Source organism: Aspergillus nomiae, assembly GCF_001204775.2.
Source record: "Aspergillus nomiae NRRL 13137 chromosome Unknown contig00291, whole genome shotgun sequence".
NCBI lineage: Eukaryota > Fungi > Ascomycota > Eurotiomycetes > Eurotiales > Aspergillaceae > Aspergillus > Aspergillus nomiae.
Window position 1 is genome coordinate 1 of NW_015378346.1, and position 19,979 is coordinate 19,979.

Below are 19,979 nucleotides of genomic sequence, written 5' to 3' on the forward strand. Positions count from 1 at the left end.
AATCCGGCCCGCTCTTCCACGCCAAAAGCCGCGCCCTAATCAAGCACCTCACGAAGCCTTCCCCTGCACGACGTCACAGCCACCTACCCGACCGGCCCCCTGCGCCTCAACCCCGCCGACATCCCCGGCTACGAGCCCACCCAAGAAGCCCCCGCCGAGCCCCTCGAAGCCTACGGCTGGTTCCGGCGCTCCAACACCGCGTCGCCGCCCGAATACCTGGGGCTCGAGGAGGGGCTCGCGGCCGTCGCAAAAGTCATGTCCGAGGAGGGCCCCTTCGACGGCGTGATCGGGTTCTCGCAGGGTGCCGCCATGGCCGCCATGGTGGTTTCGTTGCTCGAGCCGGGCCGGAAGGAGGCGTTCGAGAGGTTTTTGGATGCCAGTGTTGCGTCGGAGGGGAAGGCCGAGGCTGATGCAGTTGTCTCGGGGGTGCCGTTTCCGAAGGCGTTTGAGGGCTTGAGTCACCCGCCTTTCAAGTTTGCGCTGTGTTATAGTGGGTTCCGCTCGCCTGGCGCCCGGTATCGTGGGTTCTATGAGAGTCCGGCGCTGCAGACGCCGATTTTGCATGTCTTGGGGTCGTTGGATGCGGTTGTGGAGGAGTCGAGGAGCAGGGCGCTGGTGGAGGCTTGTGCGGGAGATCCGGAGAAGGAGGGTAAGGTTGTTTGGCATCCGGGTGGTCATTTCCTGCCGAGTCAGAGGCCGTATTTGGATGCTGCGGTGCGGTTTATTAGGGAGCAGTTGGAGGGTGGTAACAAGAAGGATGCCGAGGAGGAGGATGTGAATGATATGGACTTGCCCTTTTAGATTATAGATCTAGATTTAGAGTGTTTTGCTTTGTCTTCCTCTATAGACGCCCATGGAGATTGTCTGATGATATACGATTAACTTGGGGAAATGGGCAATAGCCGGCGCAGCATCATGTATATAGCATGCAAAAGCATTAATCCATTTCTAGATAGTGTCTCGTAATTTTACACGCCGTGAAACCAGCGCCATTGCATAATCGCTGACCACTTTCTAAACCAACCCGCTTAACGGGCCTTGCCCTTCTCCCGAGTGGGGAGGATACGGGCCATCATCTCTTCCTTGGTAATTAAGTGATCAATGCGCTCCAAGAGCCCCAAGAGGCTCTTCATGTCGCTACTCCATTCGTTCAACACGTCATCAGCATCGCGCGGCTTGGCGAAGTTGATCAGCCGCGCGGGACGGTCGATCTTCGCATAGATTGTCTTCGATGTGACCAGTTCACTGATATACTTCTCCGTCTCTTCCTCAGTCAAGTCCAAAAGCTGGGTCAACCGGCCCATCTGGATCCGCGTGTAATATTTGGCCACGACGCGGACATTGTGTTCAATAACCCGCTTCCGAAGATCTTGCCACCTCTTGAATGATTGGTCGTCTGCAGACTGGCTGGCCTGCGGGCTGAAGACATCGGTATTGCACAAATGGGGGCCGAATTGCTGTCCAATGGCCGGCCAGCGCATCAATTCGCTGATGGTGAAAAACTTCAGAAGCCGGTTCTCCACGGGGACCATGGAAATTCGAGAGTCCGATTGGATACGGTGCAACAGATCTGACTGTTCGTTGTCATATGGAGACAGGATGATGTAGTAGATAATCCGGGCCAGAACCTACGTGGTCATTAGCTTAAGATAAGCAATATCATGCCAAACAGGAGTACTTACTGCTCGCAGCTGCTCTGGGTTGTTCTCTACCGACTCCGTATCCAGCACTTCCCGATAATGTTTACAGACATCCAGGTACTTGTAATCGTGGTTTGAAAGGATGATTTGTTGTTCATAGTAGCGGAGCTTCAGATCCGTTACATCGTCATCAACTTCCATCGGGGGCTCATCCGGAGCACGGGTCTTCTCCCTCTCCTCGGCTTCCTTCTTGAGCTTCGCGATCTCCTCGGGGCTCTTCTTCGGCTTGCGGTTGAAGTAACGCTTATTGATCTTGCGGCTCAGGATAGTTGCTTGTGTCCAGTCGCCACGCTCTATGCAAAGGGCCACTTGTTCCAGGATAAATTCGGTCTTCTCTCTTCTGGTCATGGATCCGAATGTCTCAACTTGCAGTTCGCAGAGGGTGTCAGCGGCGGCATTGAGATCGCCTTGGGATTTCTTAATATTCGACAGAATGCGGGTGACGCGGGCTCTTTCGACTTCGACAAAGATCTGTGCAGTGTATTAGCCATAAGTTGGACAAGACAGAGGCTGTCGAGGTACCCACCTTTCCCTCAGTCACAGTCCGGAGGGTCTGGATGACAGACAACTTCACATCCACGTTGGGTGTCTCATCCAGGAATCCCATTACCACTTGCACCATCTTTGTAATGGCTTGTTTAAGTTGGCCATGCTTCTTGGAGAGAAGAAGGACTTGGTCGTTGAGAAGGCTCCAGTCGCCGGAGTTTTTGCTGAGCGTTACGATAGCGACGAGAAGACGGGATGTAGTTGGGAGATCAGAGGCCTGAGTTAGAACTCTGTCAGCATGGCAGAACATCAAGCAGGGGCTGTCATATGTCATACCTGTCTTGCTTGTTTCTCCAGTCCGAGCAGGCTGTCAATAGCGCGTTGAGCGTCGGTCTACCAGTCATATCAGCATCACACTCCAGTATAGCCATATCAAGCAAATCCAAACCTTGGCGATCTCCTCGGCCTCGGGAATTAGCTTGTCAGCATCCTTGGAGAAGTCCTTCTCCGCCTTCAATAGTCCGTCAGCCATGATGACGGATGTTATGACGAAGTTTGACGATTTCGGAGTTTATGATAGAGGGTATCAAGACGGAAGAGTTAAGTGTTCCGAAACCGAGGGATGGGAGGTAGATGGTGAGAAGATGCAACTGATAGCGTAGTGACGGGCTGAGGATGGGAACGAACATGGAGCTTGACGTCTACTTGCCAGTCAAGCTGCCCGAAGCTCTACATCACGTGATATTGACTATAGTTGGGTGACTAAGGCATCAGCCTGGTCAACATCAGGGGAAGTACAAAGGAGGCTTCGTCAAGTTCCTGGCCTTCCATGTTTACTTTCTATTGGCATTTTCCTCCCCAGATGGGCATCATGGGTGTTCTATGTCAACCCCAGTCTTATTTTGATTGAAGTTCTAGGATTTCCTGTTGGATCCTTCCAGTGTTCTAATATGCTGATCGTCAGAGAACCACCATGCTGCATTTTCGGTTGTCTTGCAGCGACCACACGAGCTTGATCGGTGAGAAACATCGCAAAAGGAGGCAGTCAAACTGAGTAAACATCCTCATTGCGATGCGGCTAATGAGCTTCAGGCTGATTCACGATGACCATGTGCGGGGCTTAGATAAGCAACGAAATGCACGATCACGCAATATCGCTTTAACCGCATTGGGAACTACAGAGAAATGTATATAAAAGAAAGAGTCACAATTTCAGATGACTGATAAATACCTTGGTTGCATGGGATTTGCTTTATCAATCGCCTAGATAGGCTTATCAGACTGCGCAACTGCGATTGTCAGGAGAAACTCAATCCTTATCTTCAATTCGCCTCTCATTCGGTTGCGTTGAGCCTATTTCCGCGGACATTTGTGCCCGCAAGCAATCATATTGACTGGGGACCCCTCTGCCATTTCGGTGATTGTGGGGTAAAGGAATAAAAATCACTCAACTTCCGCTGATTCTGTCCTCCCACATCTTCACAATTATCTCGTTAGAATATTAAGAAAAGCCATTCGGAACAGCGGGGTTCACCTGCGGTGGCAACTTGGCACAATGAAAGACGCATCGTGCGATAACGGATCACCAGCACCGTTGCTGACGGCGGTCTATGCTGAATCTCAGGTCCATCTGATTGTCGGTGGAAATCCTCTTGCTGCAGCCCGTTGTGCGAAATCCCTGGAAGCCGGCGCAAAGCCGGTCATCATTGCGCCAGACACTGGAGACTTGCATTTCAGCTTGTCCGAGCACATTGAGAATGGTTCCGTACAATGGGTACGCAGAGAATTCCAAGATGATGATCTGAAGACTCTGGGCAGAGAAGAGGTCGACCATGTCGTTGACACGGTTTTTATCACCCTTGGTGGAAATCACCCGTTGAGTATGTGCTGATCTTACAAGCTACCGAAGAATACGGTCTAATTAATTGATAGGTGCACATATCTCGAAGCTTTGTCGGCGGCTTAGAATTCCTGTCAATGTTTCTGATGCCCCAGAACTATGTACTTTTAGTTTACTTTCTACGTACTCAGATGGCCCTCTTCATATTGGGATTACGACCTCGGGGCGTGGTTGCAAGCTTGCATCTCGTTTAAGAAGAGAAATATCTTCTTCCCTCCCCTCCAATCTTGGAGCTGCAATAGACAGATTGGGGGCCGTAAGAAGGCGCCTCTGGGCGGAGGACCATGCAGCAGGTCTGTGCACTGCATCCCTCGAAGGAGACGAGGATGATTTCACCGGTCAAAGCCATACGTTCAACAAGTTAGTGACAGAGGATGACGTCTCTGCGGCAAAGACACGGCGGATCCGCTGGCTCTCCCAGATATGCGAATACTGGCCTCTTCAAAAGCTCGCTGCTATCAGTGATGCTGACATCGATGCCATTCTTCAAGCATACTCGTCTGGTAAAAATAACCTGGATAGCACCAATGGGGTGGGCCACCTACAAAAGAAAGGGAAAATTGTTTTGGCGGGTTCGGGCCCTGGACACCCAGACATGCTCACGCGAGCAACCTACAATGCGATTCAGAATGCAGACATTATCCTCGCAGATAAACTGGTTCCAGAACCTGTCCTGAAATTAATTCCGCGGAGAACAGAAGTTCATATTGCGCGGAAGTTCCCTGGGAACGCGGATCAGGCACAAGAGGAATTCTTGCAAATGGGGCTGGATTCACTGCGTCGGGGACGGTATGTCCTTCGGCTAAAGCAGGGAGACCCTTATTTGTACGGAAGAGGAGGCGAGGAGTTTGAATTCTTCCGAGGTGAAGGGTATACTCCAATTGTCTTGCCCGGAATTACTAGCGCTCTGAGCGCTTCTTTGTTCGCAGAGATACCTGCAACTCATCGGGGCGTGTCCGACCAGGTCCTGATTTGCACTGGTACGGGAAGAAAGGGTGCAGCTCCCGAGCCTCCTACCTACGTTCCCACTCAAACAGTCGTCTTTTTGATGGCATTACACCGACTATCGGCGCTAGTGGAGTCGTTGACTACGCTACCCCAGGAAGGTCCGCGCCCACGAACCCCTTGGCCAAGGATACTCCGTGTGCGATTATTGAGCGGGCTTCCTGCACTGATCAGCGAGTGATCCGTTCTACTCTCGAAAATGTGTGCCTCGCATTTGAAGCCGAGGCTCACGGCCACCTGGATTATTAGTTGTTGGGGCCAGCTGCCACATTTTACATCCTCGCAAGGACGAGAAGTGGACTGTTGAAGAAGGGTTCCGTGGTTTGGACGACCTACGGAATGAAATAGTCCCGGAGAACGACCAGAAACATGATTAAAAAAGGCTACGTTTCTAATGACGCTTTATGGCTGATGATGTTGCGGAGGCACTGGAGCTCTGGAGTTGTATATAGAGATACCCATATGTACTAGATTTCAAGAGGAACGTTGCTGGTTATTATCGATAATTTCCCTATGTATATATTTCATTTCTCCTTAATTTAAAATAACTAACGGTAAAATATCACTAGGTATCCAGATAACTTCTCAGTCTGCGTAGTAGTATGTTCGCAGGAAACATAAATGCCAGATGCTGAGTTTAATATGTCTAGGTAGGACTGTTGTCTCTGCCTGGCTTTGACGGGACACTCCAGTCACTAGTCAATTTACCCGATATGGAAACCGCTGCCTTAAAGTGGAACTCGAATCACGAGTTCCGGCGCTAAGATAAAGCACGCCAATCCCCATCTCATGAATGCCACTTACCACCGCGCTTTTACCGTCATTAACAGAACCAACACCGTCTGGTCACTACTGTATCATGTCGTCGAAACCTCAAACCTATCTGTCCAATGGACAGGTTCTTGGAAGGTAAAGAAAGAGCCACCTAACGCTTTTGATGGACAACTCACTGACGGACTGTGCCTTATCTCAGCCCGCCCCTCTGGGTTCGCATCAACCGCTTTATCGAAAACATTTATCTCTTCCTGGGCCTCTATTTCGTGAGCCTTTTCTCGGTACGTCATGGATTATATTCTTCTGCCACCAAAATATCCCATCATTTCCCGCGCTGTCCAGCGGCCCTGTCTTACTTTACCACCATCATACTTGTCCATATCATACTGACACGGACCACAGTTTGACCCGTACACGGCTGCGCAGAACTCGCGATTCAATATCAACCGTTCCCAAAATCACCCGAATACTAGAGCTCGCTGGGGAGGCAGTGGTGGATCCGGCTCCGGAGGCGGCGGCGGTGGCGGACCCGGTGGATTTGGACCCAGGAAGATCGGGCGTGTGGACGATATTCGGGGGCCAGAGTGCAAAAGTTGCCGCTGAGTTCAATCAGTGGGATTTTGGTGTTTTGAAGGTTAATTAAAGAGTGTTGCGCATGGCACAATGAGTCGTGGTGTTGGGTTGGATTATTATGATACCGGTTTCTATATCTTTTGCTTTATTATCGATAGGACGAGCACCTTATATTGGTAGTATTCCCGATCGAAATCCAGAAACAACCCTTTTGTAATGGCCTTCGTGGGCATACGATGCGGTAAATTGTAACTGTTCTCCATGTGATGCTCATTGTGATATCATCACGTGACGATATTTCTCCGCATTTACGAGAGAGAAATTCGCTATCCCCAGAAATTCACGACAAATCCAAACGTGCCCTTAAACTACTTAAACGTCTGAAATAGAGTCTAAGTCTTAGAGTTGGTTGAGCTCGCGATAATATTTGACAGCACGCATCTACCTAACCTGTGACAGTTTCCCTTACAGCAAGATGTCTATCCCGAAGGACGACGGAGAGTGGGCTGCTCTGATTTCTACTATCAAAGTCTCACTTCCGGAGACTTTCCCGGAATACCAGACACCATTACCATCTGAAGTTAATCGTACGATCGATCACACCCAGCTGGCGTTGGCTGCGACAGAACAGCAGATCGACCAGCTGTGCGCCGAAGCGCTTCAGTACCAGTTTGCGACTGTCTGCGTCCGCCTGAACCATGTCCGTCGCGCGGTACAGGAACTCAAGGGAAGTTCCGATGTGAAGGTGGCTTGCGTTGTGGGATTCCATGAGGGCATGTATGAAACCTCGGAGAAAGAGCAGGAAGCCCGGGATGCAGTTGAGCAGGGAGCCGCCGAGCTGGATATGGTTCTCAAGTATCCTCTGCTGAAGGAAGGAAAGTATACGGATGTCTACACAGATATACTGGGTGTGCGAAAGGCAGCCCCGTCGCCGATTAGACTGAAGGTCATCCTGGAGACTTCGCAGCTCACACGCGAGGAGATTATTGCGGGGTCTGTCATTGCGGATGTGGCTGGTGCTGATTTTATCAAGACCAGCACGGGATTCAATGGATCTGGTGCCAACATTGACAACGTGGCCCTCATGCGAGCCACTGCGGGTTCGGTAGGCAATGGATGCAAGGTTAAGGCTAGCGGAGGAGTGCGATCAGCGGAGGACTGTATTCGTATGCTGAAAACAGGAGCTGAGCGGATTGGCACTAGTTCCGGGGTGAAAATCATGCAGGAATTGAAAGGAGAGGCAGTTGGTGAGCAAGGAGCGCAGCAGGGTGTATATTAGGGTGATGCGCAGGCATTATGATAGTGGCCTGTCACCAAATCTGGCATGTTCCTGATGATCCAAAGTGAATCGGAAACTGATTGGTAGTGGTACCTGAACCTGTCGACCTCCCTTTCTGGATGGTGAAAGTGTAGACAAATTAAAGTGCGGCAGGCGCCAAAGGTTCCATAAGGCGGTGGAGACCGACGTCATCAGCAACCATCCTCATCGGTCAAACCATCTCGGTGTCCATAATAACAAACCTGTCGATTAGTCAAAGGGATTTTGTGCGAAATATTTGCGATCCAATGCAAAACACCGATTCTTATCCCATGCTCCCCTCGTTCTCTGCTCCAAGACCCCCTTCATCCCCTCACCCGCGGCCCACGATGCGACGTCCCGGCGTTCCCAAGGTATATATATACTTCTGACTTCTCCACATCCCTTACAGCCAAGTACTGACTCAATTGGTCTTGACAGAAACGCAAGACCTCTCATTATCACGACCAAACCGATTATAATGGCCATTCAAGGAATATTTTTACCTCGAAGCCTACCGCTGTTTTTACCCCAACTGGTGGCCGATCGCATACATTGACTGTCGCTATCCCAGGCAGCATTGTGGCCAAGTATGTATAGACCGTGTCGCGTGACTAGTTTCGTTCCTGTTTCACTGGGACGACACGACAATAGAAAAGTGATACTAACGAGGCTCTTAAAAGTTCTCATTCTGTGGAGCAAAAGACTATTTTGGCTGGTATCATCGCACGTGCTCTCGCCGTCTTTTGTGTTGATGAGGTAGTGGTGTTTGATGATGATGAGAATAGTCCGCGCGATGAGTACCACGGCCAGGGAGATTATTACGAGTCCCCTATAGACAAAACGAGTGACGAGCTCAACGGCAATGACTCCTCCGCTAAACGGTATACCGGATACTCGGACCCATCGCATTTCCTGGCGCATATACTTTCATACCTCGAGACCCCACCATATCTTCGTAAACATCTCTTTCCGATGCACCCGAATCTTCGCGGAGCTGGCTTACTGCCCAGTCTCGATATGCCGCACCATCTTCGTGCCAACGAATGGTGTGACTACCGTGAAGGAATTGTGATATCGAGTTCCGATGGTGAGGGGCAGAGGAGGCATAGTACACAGATGAGCAACTATCACCATAACCGTCGTTATTCATCCAGTAGCTCTACTAATTTTAGTGCTACCGTGGTCGATACCGGTCTTCCTAAAAAGGTCGTCCTCCCGGACATCCAGCTGCCTGAATATGCCCGTGTAACCGTCCGGTTCTCCGAGCAGGGTCACGAGCACTATGCGCAGCCCGTACATCCTTCTACTCCTCGCTCTGAAGCTGGGTACTATTGGGGCTACTATGTGCGTCGCTGCCGATCTTTGTCGTCTGTATTCACTGAATGCCCATTCGACGGTGGTTACGACCTCTCCTTTGGAACTTCTGAGCGAGGCGCCCCAGTCTATTCGGTTCTAGAGGAAGAACGACAAGAGCATGATAATTATGACCGGCGGAAAATCCCCCCGGACTACAAGCACCTCCTTGTTGTGTTCGGTGGTGTAGCAGGGATCGAAGCGGCAATTCACAATGACCCTCAACTATGCGACATGGAAATTCGCCCGACCGAAGCTGGGAAGCTTTTCGATTACTGGGTCAACCTTCTTCCTGGCCAAGGGAGCAGAACCATCCGCACCGAGGAGGCCGTTTGGCTGGGCCTGACGAGTCTCCGGGGCTTAGTGGAAGGTACCCATCGGCCGAGACCATTGTATAGATCGAGCAGCTTTCGTTCTTCGACGAGCTACGAGTAGAGTTGTATTGGCACATTCCAGGTGAGGTTTATGCTGCATCCTCTCTTCCTTGATATATTCGTTTGCTCTGCTATGGTGCCGTCCGGAGCGGATGTGCAAGACTGTCTTGGCCAACAGTGGTAATCGTTATCTTTTTATTACTTGCCGTCACCAAATATGCCATCATGTCATTGACCGACGATCAAACGCTCAAGAATGCGACTTGTCACTCCTGTCACGCAAAGAATTTGCACTGCTCCAGCGTATTAATTGACTTATCTAGTATGTATTGGTATTTTGTCCTTCTCCTTCATTGGTGGAATGATGATCTGACATCATCTGGAATTCTGTCGCGTCGCAGTTTATTCTTTTATCTTTGGCGATGCTTCTGGAATGGGCGTCTGGGAAATTGATTAATTTCCACCATACGTTGCACTAAATCAAAGGCACCACATTTCATTTCAAAGCATTCCGTTGTTGGGTTGTCCATTTATTAGTCACTTCATTGCGAGGAAACAATAGAAGGTAGAATAAGCGCCACGGTATAGCAACTGTGGCGTCAGTCATTCCTATATACAATGCGTACAAACAAAGTATAACCTAACGAGCCTCTCACCATCTATGAAGTTGAACCTTAACTTTTGAACCAAGCGCCTTCGTAAATCAAGATAAATTAGACATGACAGGGCCGTGCACAGTTTATGGAAAAGAATTATGACAGGAAGAAGATTGTAAAACGACAGATAACAGTAAAGAGTAAAAACAATCACTCATCACTGCTCTGATCATCCGAGTCACTGGTCTGCATAGCTTCCTCGGCTTCCATCCTTCGGACGATGGCGTCGCCTTTCTTTCCCTTCTTCTCAGCCGCAAACCAAGCCTCCCGTTTACGGGTCTCGCGTTCTTCTTTCCGGGCTTGTCGGATGACCTTTTCTCTCTGTGCTTGGTCTTGTTTTTGGTAGAGTTCGTTAATGTAGTCGTTTAGATTGGCGAGGTCGGAGCGAAGCTTTGTTACCTCGTCTGTAGTGAGTTGACGGGCGGCCTCATTGGCTGTTGTTTTCTTTTTGAGGGCTGCAAGTTCGCTTTCTAGGTTTGCTATCTGTGAGTCCTTTGCTGCGAGGTCCTCATAATTTGTGGCTTGTGTCATCATGGGCGAGCCTTGGGCGGTGCTGCCTCCCGGTTGGTTAAAGGCAGCTAGCTCAGCGAGACCTTCTTCGATCATTGAGTCGGGGAAGACAGCTTGAGTGAAAGCTTCTGTGAACTGGTTTGTTCGCTCGGAGCCATCGAGGTTCCTTGCTGTGGCGGGCTTGAATGATGTTGAGTTGAGGAGGTGGGTGCTGAAGGTGTAGTCGGCAGGTACGGCGCCTGCAGCTTGAGATGATTCCGACAGGCTACTGTCGTATCGGGGTTTGACGATTGTGTGTGCTACCCTTTTCAGATCCTGGCCGGGGTTGGGGAGGCCAGCCAATGGGAGCATATGAAGGTTCGTCACGGGATGTGTGTAGTCTGCTACGGTCGTGGCGTATTTCTTTCTGCCGACATTCCATGAGAGTACTTTTCCGTTCTGGTGGCCCGATAACAAGGTCATTCCATCGTAGGAGAGTGAGAGGGACTGCGCGGCGCCGCAGTCGGCGGACGGCGGGGACCATTTCTCTTCCGCGGAGGGCTGGGCGGGGGTAGACTGTAACGATGGGTCGTGGAGAGGATGTTGGAAGGATTGGGATTTGTATAAGTCCACTGATTGAATGCTGCCATCTTCATAGCCGACGTAGAATGCGCGGTCAACTGGATCAAGAGCTAGGGAGACTGCGCTGGAAGGCAAGAGGAACGTCCGCAGGACGCGTCCGGTGCGATAGTCCCAAGCGATGGCTGTGTTATCCTGCGCTGTCGAAACGGCGATGTTGTATCTTCCGGAGCTGTGTCCCACGGCAAGTGACGAGATACCAGCGCGGTGGTTCGAGAATGTACGGATGGGGGAGTTTGGTGGTTGCCGATCCCGGCCGGATGGGAGCTTTGTGAAAGAAAGGATGTCGACTAAAGACCAGACATGGATACTGGCATCGGAGGAGCCGGATAGAATGAAATTGTCACTGGGGTCAACGACTAGGGTGGTCACTGGGCTCAGATGGGATGCTGTTGTCGCAACTTGACGTCCAGTGCAAGTCTATTAATAGAGCTCATGTTAGATTTGCTCGACCAATCGCTTCTTCCCCCGCATAGTGACGCAGTAGATTTAAGTTAAACTCACTTCCCATAAGATCAGACGGCCCCCTTCGGTACCCAAGACCAAGACGTCGCCATTCTTGCTCCCCGCAATCGCAATGCTGCGAATGCGCTCCGGGAAGGGAATAACGGCCTCTTGATTCCCTTTCTCCCTGCTGTATACGTGGACAATGGCTTTCTCCGCCTGAGCTGCGTACACATGTGATGGGCTCACGGCCAGACAATTGGCCGGAGTCGAGCTCTTCTTGAAGGTGGAGCGTAGGTTGGGTGACGGCTGAAACTCATGAACGCAGATCCCTACATCGCGGAGACTCGCTGACGCCGGGGCTTTGCCCGACGTCAGGGTAGCCGCGATAAAGCACTCCGATAGCATGAGGAAAGCTGTCGAAGGGCAAAGAAAAATTATTCGAGTCAAAAGGGGTGGCGAAACTGGCAATGTTCCTGCTCTTTTTCCCGCTCTACATTTTTTTTTCTCTTGGGATCGGCGATAAAAGCAGCGATAAAGGTGAAGTTTGCACTGTTTGTCTCGGAGGTGATTGATCGCCCCAAAAGGGAGATGGACTATCGAGTTACTATCCTCTCCTGTCGGAGTACTTTTCCCAGCGATTTTTATGGACTGTTGGGAAAATCACATTGCGCCATGGTTCCTTTTGGAATCCCTGGTCTCCCTTCTAGGAGACCTCCTTTGATCCCTGGTATAAGAAGTCTATTCCTTCGCTAACATGAAACATGACCCTCGTGACAACAGACTGGGAGTTGAGGCGACTCGTAGCAAGAAGCCCATATTTTAAGCAAGCATCGCGCGCCCCCGGATGGCATTTGTGGCATCTTAATATTGACAGTCCAGATCTCCGCAATTCCAGACCATTGGAGGCTTTGCACATGCTGGTTATTGCGGCCACCTCCAATAATGGAGCAGATCACCGCGCTCACAACAATTGAAGCAAGGGGGTCATTCAAGGGGCTCCGACTTTGATTGCCCGGTGCAACAGTCCTGCTGAAGATCGGTTCGTGGCGTCCTTTGCGGGTCGCTTTCAGAGCTTTCACTGTGTCCCTGCGGCGGCTTGTCTCAATCCATTCCGTAATGACGAACGGCAATGGTCCTGAAGAGCGGATCCTCCACGTTGTGACGCTCCTGCAGGTGGCGCATATCGAGGCTTAGAGCCAATAGTCATCGCGGCTGTTCGATCTCACCTCTCTCCGGAATGCAAGGACCGTAGGCATAGCGACCCTTTACAGTTCTCTCATGTTCCAGGGTGTTTGGTGACCCTCTGGAAGGGGCCAAAGGCGCATGCCCTACATCTAGTATTCTGTGACCGCCAGGTAGACAAGGGATGACTGAGTGCAGCTTTGTTTGCTAGTATAAGGTCTTGTTGGCCGCCTCTGTGGATCAAACTGTTGTTGCTTCGCTCTATTTTGGGTATCCAAATCATCTTTTGAAGATTCGTCCCTGTCGTGTTATTTACTCTACATTCCTCGCCTGGCATGTCCACTATGGACTGCACGCTCGCAAATATGGATGTCAACCCAAGATTCTACCATCACCAATATTCTGCTTCCACAAATAACATTCCCACATACGCGAACAGGAACACCCCCTCGTACTACGTAACAGATGAATATCCCACAGACCAAGGAAACGATATAGCATACCCTCGCTATTCGCCAACATTTCAGCCCTGGAGGAGACAACAAACGCAGAGTTCTCTCTCATTCATCCCTTCGACGTCTCCTCTCCCGGAGCAAAGCGAGTACACAGCGCAACACAAACGACCAACAGAGCGCCTATCTGCCACCCCTGCCTCGCCGTTCCGGTCCGTGCGCAGGATGAAGCAACCTTTCCAGCTGCGCTTACCATCATCTCCATCGGTGGAGAGCATTCAGTCTGCTGCTAGAGAGTCCAGGCTATCGCAAACTCGATCCGGAAACCCAATGCTGCGGACTTGTCGATCAGATCAGAACATCACGACGACAAACATGGCAGCATTTGGACTCCTTCCAAGCCCCCCTCTATCAGACTCGAGGGAGTCACAGCCGTCGCCATCTTCTGCATATTTTTCCCCCAAACCGGACTCAGACCTGGACACTGACCATGGGACCCCGAAGAGTAGCGTTTATACGCCAACAACAATTTCGAGTGAGGTTTATAGCACCCATGGAAACGAGGCGACTCCGAAAAGAGCAGGGGACACGACGAATGTGCACATGGCACATTCCAATCTGATGAAACAATATAGCTCCCACAACGAAAAATGGTCTCCGGTATCTACTGATTGTCCACACATGTCTTCGCCAGCTCTCTCTTCGGATGTAGATGCGTTCGAGAGGAGAACGTTATCCGGATCTTCCTTAGAAACACAGCGGAGCAGGTCAGGAACAGTATCGAGTGAAGAAGGAAGCTGGGTCCCAAGTAACTTTTCGTACTGTGAGGATTGGCTCCAAAGGGCACCCCTGGAATTAGAGACTACGGGAGAAAAATCAAAGGAAAACAACAGAAGAAGAATCCAAATAGTCCAACAGAGCCCTCCGCCACCTGAACGTAAACGCGAGATGAAGGCTCCTGCGGATGAACCAGTGGTAGGAATTCTCGAAGATTGTTGACCTAATATCTACTTACACTGTCCTAGATGTTTGCGGTCGCTAGCAAAACCAAGCCAAAACTCGTTGATATATCGCGACAATCGTCTCCCGCCATGAGCTGCTCCATCCCAACCCCACCTCAACCCCCAGTGCCTTCAACACCGGATCTGGGTCACCAAGAAATATCTGCCTTCAGCCCTGACACACCATTGGAAATGTCAGACAGCGGGTATGCTACTACTGATCCATCTTGCGATTCCCCAAGCGACCCTAAACCGGACAAGGAGGATGACTTCATACCCGTAAGCTCGGTAGGAAGCATCAGTGAAACCGCTGTCCGTGATAAGCCAATGCGCAGTGTCGCATCGCCAAAACCACCTCCAAGGCCAGACGTAGTGTACAAAGCTTACTCGCCACCGAAACCTCGGCGTTCTGTGCCTTTGTCCAATACTGCTGAACATGGCGAGTTGAAGAAGTGGTGGGATCATGAGTGGGCAATGGATCAGCTGGAACATTCAATCAAGGAGTACCCACGGTGCATGCTAAGATTGACATCCCCGGTTATCATACTCGTTCGTCATAGCGACGAAAAGGACATCCTGCGCAGGTTTCGCCAAATATTTCCAGATGCCGCAGATAATTTATTGGATGGCCTCTGTGCAGCTCTAATAGCGCGGAACTACGTGCTCTCATTAGCATCATCCAAACGAAAGACTGCACCTCATGGCCATCGCCCCAACCTATCTCGCCTTGACACTGTCCCTGAGAGAGGGAGCGCGATGTTAGCTACGCCACTTGCCCCGTCATCGCCATCGCGAATTAGAGATCGAGTCTTGGGGTCGCGGAGTGGAGAGCTCAACAAAAGCTTAGACCAAATAATTGACGATCTGCTGTTTGCTATATGTCGCAAGCACGACGGAACGTTAAAGTCCGCTGTGCTCGTCTTAGCCCAAGTCCTGGAGACCAAAGCCTAGACTATATTTCCTTCCAACATCTGTATGCTCAATTGATTTATTGACCTTACGAGCCCCACTAGTACCTTCCTTTTGCTGTCTTACAATTCCCAGGTTCAAGCATATTCCCCCTCTCAATTTTCTAATCTCAGCTCATATCCCTTCCCTTCCTTTCCTTTCCTTTTTTGTTTTACTTCTGTATCCCAGATTGCATAGACCTCAGTCGCTTTCTTTCATTCGTTCCATCTTGTCTTTACTAATGTATCATTGACCATCTTGCCCTTTTACTACATATTTCATTTTGTCGATCTCTCTTGCGAACAAGTTTTCGACCACATCTCCACCCTTATTTCCTCTGTCTATCTAGCCAGCCATAGTGGTTAATTTATAATCACTAATTGAGTATTGCTCAGCCTATATATTGAACAATGATACCATTGCATCGGCATAAGAACCTCATCCACGAATCATAGATCTCGTATTTCGTATATTAGTTTGATGCCATCAGTTAGGGCAAATATGTACGCCTAGGCATTAAGGGTTCTAAACCGAATAAGGTTAAAACATGCTGAGTAAGGGCAGCGGACTTCCGTTATCATGTCGGAGCTTCCCTCATCTTTCCCGCGGAATTCAACTTTCGCAACTTTGCAAGTTGAATAACATCACCATGGCTGCATCGACGAACAAGCTACGTTTTCTCTATTCCTCTGCGAGGGCCATTCCTCAAACCGGGTCCATTGCCCCGGTCTCCCGCCGCACATATGCCACAACAGAACCTTCACCGTCCGCCACTGGCGCCCCGGCAGCACCCCGTAGACGGACAAACTTCACAGATAAGCTGAATGCCGGCCCTTCCTTCGCAGATTTCGTCTCCGGAGGCGAAGACAACGCTCCGCTTGAGCCTTCCGAAGCATATGCCCTCAAAACCGCCATGGTCGGCCCCGCCGGCCGCAAGAAGGAAATGACCCGTTTGCCTTCGTGGCTCAAGACTCCGATCCCAGACTCCCAGAACTACCAGCGGTTAAAGAAAGATCTACGAGGTCTGAATCTGCACACTGTTTGCGAAGAGGCTCGGTGCCCCAACATCTCCGATTGCTGGGGCGGTAGCGACAAGTCCGCTGCTACCGCCACTATCATGCTCATGGGTGACACCTGTACCCGTGGATGTCGGTTCTGCAGTGTGAAAACCAACCGTAACCCTCCGCCTCTCGATCCACATGAGCCGGAGAATACCGCCGAGGCGATCTCGAGATGGAGTTTGGGATACGTGGTGTTGACAAGTGTGGATCGGGACGATCTGGCGGATGGTGGCGCTCGCCACTTCGCCGAGACGGTTATCAAGATTAAGCAGAAGAAGCCCAGCATGCTGGTCGAGTGCTTGACAGGTGACTACCGTGGCGATCTGGAGATGGTGAAGCTGGTGGCCCGGTCCGGGCTGGACGTCTATGCGCACAACGTCGAGACGGTCGAGGCTTTGACGCCATTTGTCCGTGACCGTCGCGCAACTTTCCAGCAGTCGCTCAGCGTCTTGAAGACTGCGAAGGAGGCCAGGTCCGATCTGATCACTAAGACATCCCTTATGCTCGGTTTTGGTGAGACGGAGGAGCAGCTCTGGGATGCTCTCCGTCAATTGCGGTCTGTTGGTGTTGATGTCGTTACGTTCGGTCAGTATATGCGCCCTACGAAGCGTCATATGCCTGTGCATGAGTATGTTACTCCTGACCAGTTTGAACTCTGGCGCCAGCGCGCCCTGGATATGGGCTTCCTCTACTGTGCTTCTGGGCCTTTGGTTCGCAGTAGCTACAAGGCTGGTGAGGCGTTCATCGAGAATGTCTTGAAGAAGAGACGTGCTGCTGGTACTACGGGCGAGTCCGTTACGGATAGCAAGGTTGTTGTCGATGAGGCTACTCGGTGAAATCACTTATAAACTTCTTTCCTTATTGTGTACTTTCTCTCGGCGCAGGTTCAGGTTGGCTTTTTATCAATTTTATGAAATGTATTGATAATGACGGGTATAGGCCGTCGTTCGCATATATTTGTTACTTGGGATTTGGGAGGTAAAATAGAAGCGTCCTCCGGGCATGTCCTGAGAGTTCATTGTGTTCAGCACTCATATTCAGATGGAATCAACGATATAATGGGCATATTCATTCAGTAATGTCCGTGGCCTTCCTTATATGTACCCGAGTCCTTCACACCACTACGCCTACGTTAAATGATTTCCTCTAGGATCAACTGTCCTCTCGACTACTCCCGCCAGAAAGTGAAAACGCAGGCAGCCCATACGTGTGTACCAAAGCTGAGTCCATCGGCTTAGGGAAGAAAGAAATCGAGGAAAGCGCGCCGATAAACCGGTGCTCCTGTAAGTCCCTGCTGACAAGATCCAAGTAAAAGTCTGCACCTGGAGAAGTCTCCACGCAGGCTTTTCTAGGGTAAATATCATTTGAGGTAGGACGTGTCTTTTGTCGTGTTCGCAACACACCTACGGCTTCTGTGACGCTCATGCTACTTCAGCAATCAGTTCCTTGATATCTTCCTTGCTGAGACCCAGAAGGTGAAGAATGTCCACCATGGTCTCCCCGTTCAGACGAGTGGGGGCTTCGAGTTGAACCATGCTCTTGGCTCGCCAGGCAACTCCGAGTCCAGCAGTATGGAGCATGAGAAGGTCATTGGCACCATCGCCGACAGCAGCGGTCTGGGCGATAGGGATGTTGTTCTCGGCCGCAATGGACTGCAGGAGCTTGCGCTTTTGGCTGGCATCGATAATAGGGTAGGTGGGAACGAGTTTTCCCGTCAGAGTTTGAGATGCTTGGTCTACCTCGAGCTACACATACTTATCAGTATACCGGACCATCGAATAGTCCAAGAGAGCTCTAAAGAGGTAAAGGCTCGAAAGAATATAATGGACTTACGTGATTAGCGAATGCATAATCGATGCCAAGCTCGCCGGCCAACCACTCAGCAAGAGGCTGGAAGCCACCACTCAAAACTGCCAATTTACATCCGAGAGCCTTCAAGGCCTTGCACAATTCACGCGCACCAGGCGAGATGGTAATGACGGACTTCAGCTTCTCGAAAACATCCGCTGGTACTCCCTTGAGAAGACTGACACGCTCCCTGAGCGATGCAGAGAAGTCCAGCTCGCCGTTCATAGCGCGTTCCGTGATCTCCTATGGCACAGGTTAGCACTCACGAGCGCATTTGATAAAAACAAAAGTACTAAGAAAGCATCCGCAGCGAGACTGACCGAAACCTCCTTCTCTACGCCAATGAACTTGGCAATCTCGTCAATTACTTCATTCTGGATCAAAGTACTGTCCATGTCGAAAACTACGAGCCGTTTGTGACGGCGGAAGACGCTCTCCTTCTGAAGCACAACCTCCACATTCCACTCGCGCTCGAATCGCCATATGCTCTCGTGTTTGCGCAGGTCTGCGAATGTGAGGTATTCCGGGTTGGGGGGTGGGGAGAAAGTGACTTCTACTACGCGCGGGTGTTCATTCTGGTCGAGGCAGCGGTGGGAGGTGTTCATGCGCTGGTACGGGGTCGGAAGGGATTCGAGGATTTGGAGGAAGTTCGTCAAGCAAAGTTGCGACACAAATGGACCGTAAAGGTGGTCTAATGGTTCAGGTTCTGGCGCAGGAGGCTCCCGGGGAATCTTCTCAATATCAATTGTCGGAGCCGAACCCACAGGAACCGTGGGGGACGGAAGTTTAACGCCAGCCCCAGCGTTTGACGACGAATCAGGATGGAGATGGGGATGAATTGGATCCGACGATTTGTAGTAGATGGTTGCGACAATTTGCGGGGTACCGGTGGGAAGAGGGTTCACTTGGTGGTTGAACAAGCTGTGAGTGATGCCGCTGTCGGTCACTTTTTCGGGATCTGGGCTTATCGGGTTGAGGGACAAGGATCCTACTCCCGACTCGAGGGAGCTCTCGAGGATATTGCCAATGCTGCTAACGGGGACCGAGGGTTTGTATTGTTGATGGTCATGAAGGAAGGAATTGCTCCTGAGCGATTCCTGCAGTGTCGGCCGTTGTGGACGTGTGGTGGGGTTGTCCGCTGCCATTTCTTCGCAAGATTGACTTGAGGATGTTGGAGTGAAGCAAAACCAAAGAAGGATGGGGAATGGTATTGCAAACACCTTGCAAGGATGATCAATGGAAGCCTGGCCGTACCCTTGAAGGAGTAGCTGTCAAAGAAGACGTCGCCGTGGAATTGTAAAATCGACCCGTTTGCTGCAGGCCGATCCGCGGCACGTGGCGGGGTGTCTTAACCCAAGTCCGCGTGATGGTCACATGATTGATATAGGACAAAGAGATCTCACCGCCCAGGCAGAATTGATGGCACTTCCGCATCAGCAATTTAGTGGCAACACATGAACGGGTTCATCGAGCAACACCATGAAAATGGAGTGAGTGGGGTACAGGATACTTTCACTGCACTGTACTCCAGAGTAGCTTAATAATGACAGGTGGGACAAACTAGCATGACTTTAATCCCTTCGTTCTCTTCCTAATGCTAATAACTACCAGGCCAGTCATTTTTCAACAAGGGGAGGACCCTGCGTACTACATGAACAATAGATGCAGGGAGGTTCCACAGACCACCGCATTAAAGTGTCCTACCCCGGATGAATGTTTTCTCCTCAGGACATTCGACCATGTTCTAGAGAACAGGACCAAGGGATTTATCAGCAGCATTGCACTGTCTTG

General features: G+C 50.7%; 8 protein-coding genes across 8 annotated transcripts; 5 read left to right on the forward strand and 3 right to left on the reverse strand.

Annotated features, from left to right (window-relative positions):
* Nucleotides 1-57: 57 nt before the first annotated feature.
* Nucleotides 58-801, forward strand: ANOM_008596 (alpha/beta hydrolase; the record flags this gene model as incomplete). The annotated part of the gene is made up of 1 exon (XM_015553852.1): nt 58-801. A coding segment is annotated over one exon (738 nt), but the record flags the coding sequence as incomplete, so codon positions are not given.
* Nucleotides 802-916: 115 nt separating this feature from the next.
* Nucleotides 917-2,845, reverse strand: ANOM_008597 (proteasome regulatory particle lid subunit RPN5). Its single transcript, XM_015553853.1, has 5 exons — nt 2,635-2,845; nt 2,523-2,579; nt 2,227-2,463; nt 1,683-2,171; nt 917-1,628 (listed from the first exon to the last, which is right to left on the reverse strand). Exons 1-5 carry the CDS (start codon nt 2,716-2,718, stop codon nt 1,029-1,031), a joined length of 1,467 nt encoding a protein of 488 aa, XP_015404028.1. The 5' UTR covers nt 2,719-2,845; the 3' UTR covers nt 917-1,028.
* An 896-nt stretch (nt 2,846-3,741) lies between these two features.
* Nucleotides 3,742-6,508, forward strand: ANOM_008598 (putative siroheme synthase; the record flags this gene model as incomplete). The annotated part of the gene is made up of 5 exons (XM_015553854.1): nt 3,742-4,066; nt 4,119-5,192; nt 5,922-6,000; nt 6,065-6,214; nt 6,268-6,508. 5 exons carry the CDS (start codon nt 3,742-3,744, stop codon nt 6,506-6,508), a joined length of 1,869 nt encoding a protein of 622 aa, XP_015404031.1.
* Nucleotides 6,509-6,913: 405 nt separating this feature from the next.
* ANOM_008599 (deoxyribose-phosphate aldolase 2) lies at nt 6,914-9,526 on the forward strand (the record flags this gene model as incomplete). The annotated part of the gene is made up of 4 exons (XM_015553855.1): nt 6,914-7,685; nt 7,871-8,109; nt 8,177-8,325; nt 8,419-9,526. 4 exons carry the CDS (start codon nt 6,914-6,916, stop codon nt 9,524-9,526), a joined length of 2,268 nt encoding a protein of 755 aa, XP_015404030.1.
* A 745-nt stretch (nt 9,527-10,271) lies between these two features.
* Nucleotides 10,272-12,113, reverse strand: ANOM_008600 (putative ribosomal assembly complex component Ipi3; the record flags this gene model as incomplete). Its single annotated transcript, XM_015553856.1, has 2 exons — nt 11,754-12,113; nt 10,272-11,669 (listed from the first exon to the last, which is right to left on the reverse strand). The coding sequence occupies exons 1-2, from the start codon at nt 12,099-12,101 to the stop codon at nt 10,272-10,274; spliced, it is 1,746 nt and encodes a 581-aa protein (XP_015404038.1). The 5' UTR covers nt 12,102-12,113.
* Nucleotides 12,114-13,213: 1,100 nt separating this feature from the next.
* Nucleotides 13,214-15,389, forward strand: ANOM_008601 (uncharacterized protein; the record flags this gene model as incomplete). The annotated part of the gene is made up of 2 exons (XM_015553857.1): nt 13,214-14,305; nt 14,356-15,389. 2 exons carry the CDS (start codon nt 13,214-13,216, stop codon nt 15,280-15,282), a joined length of 2,019 nt encoding a protein of 672 aa, XP_015404037.1. The 3' UTR covers nt 15,283-15,389.
* A 539-nt stretch (nt 15,390-15,928) lies between these two features.
* Nucleotides 15,929-17,176, forward strand: ANOM_008602 (lipoate synthase; the record flags this gene model as incomplete). The annotated part of the gene is made up of 1 exon (XM_015553858.1): nt 15,929-17,176. One exon carries the CDS (start codon nt 15,929-15,931, stop codon nt 17,174-17,176), a length of 1,248 nt encoding a protein of 415 aa, XP_015404040.1.
* Nucleotides 17,177-17,761: 585 nt separating this feature from the next.
* ANOM_008603 (phosphoserine phosphatase SerB) lies at nt 17,762-19,333 on the reverse strand (the record flags this gene model as incomplete). The annotated part of the gene is made up of 3 exons (XM_015553859.1): nt 17,762-18,085; nt 18,174-18,431; nt 18,509-19,333. The coding sequence occupies 3 exons, from the start codon at nt 19,331-19,333 to the stop codon at nt 17,762-17,764; spliced, it is 1,407 nt and encodes a 468-aa protein (XP_015404039.1).
* Nucleotides 19,334-19,979: the final 646 nt, after the last annotated feature.

Excerpts from the sequence above, each read along its gene's own strand:
- ANOM_008597 (XM_015553853.1), bottom strand. The coding sequence starts at position 2,718 with ATGGCTGACGGACTATTGAAGGCGGAGAAGGACTTCTCCAAGGATGCT. Across the intron at positions 2,464-2,522 it reads TGGAGAAACAAGCAAGACAG|GCCTCTGATCTCCCAACTAC; the intron begins GTATGACATATG and ends GTTCTAACTCAG. Across the intron at positions 1,629-1,682 it reads ACCCAGAGCAGCTGCGAGCA|GTTCTGGCCCGGATTATCTA; the intron begins GTAAGTACTCCT and ends ATGACCACGTAG.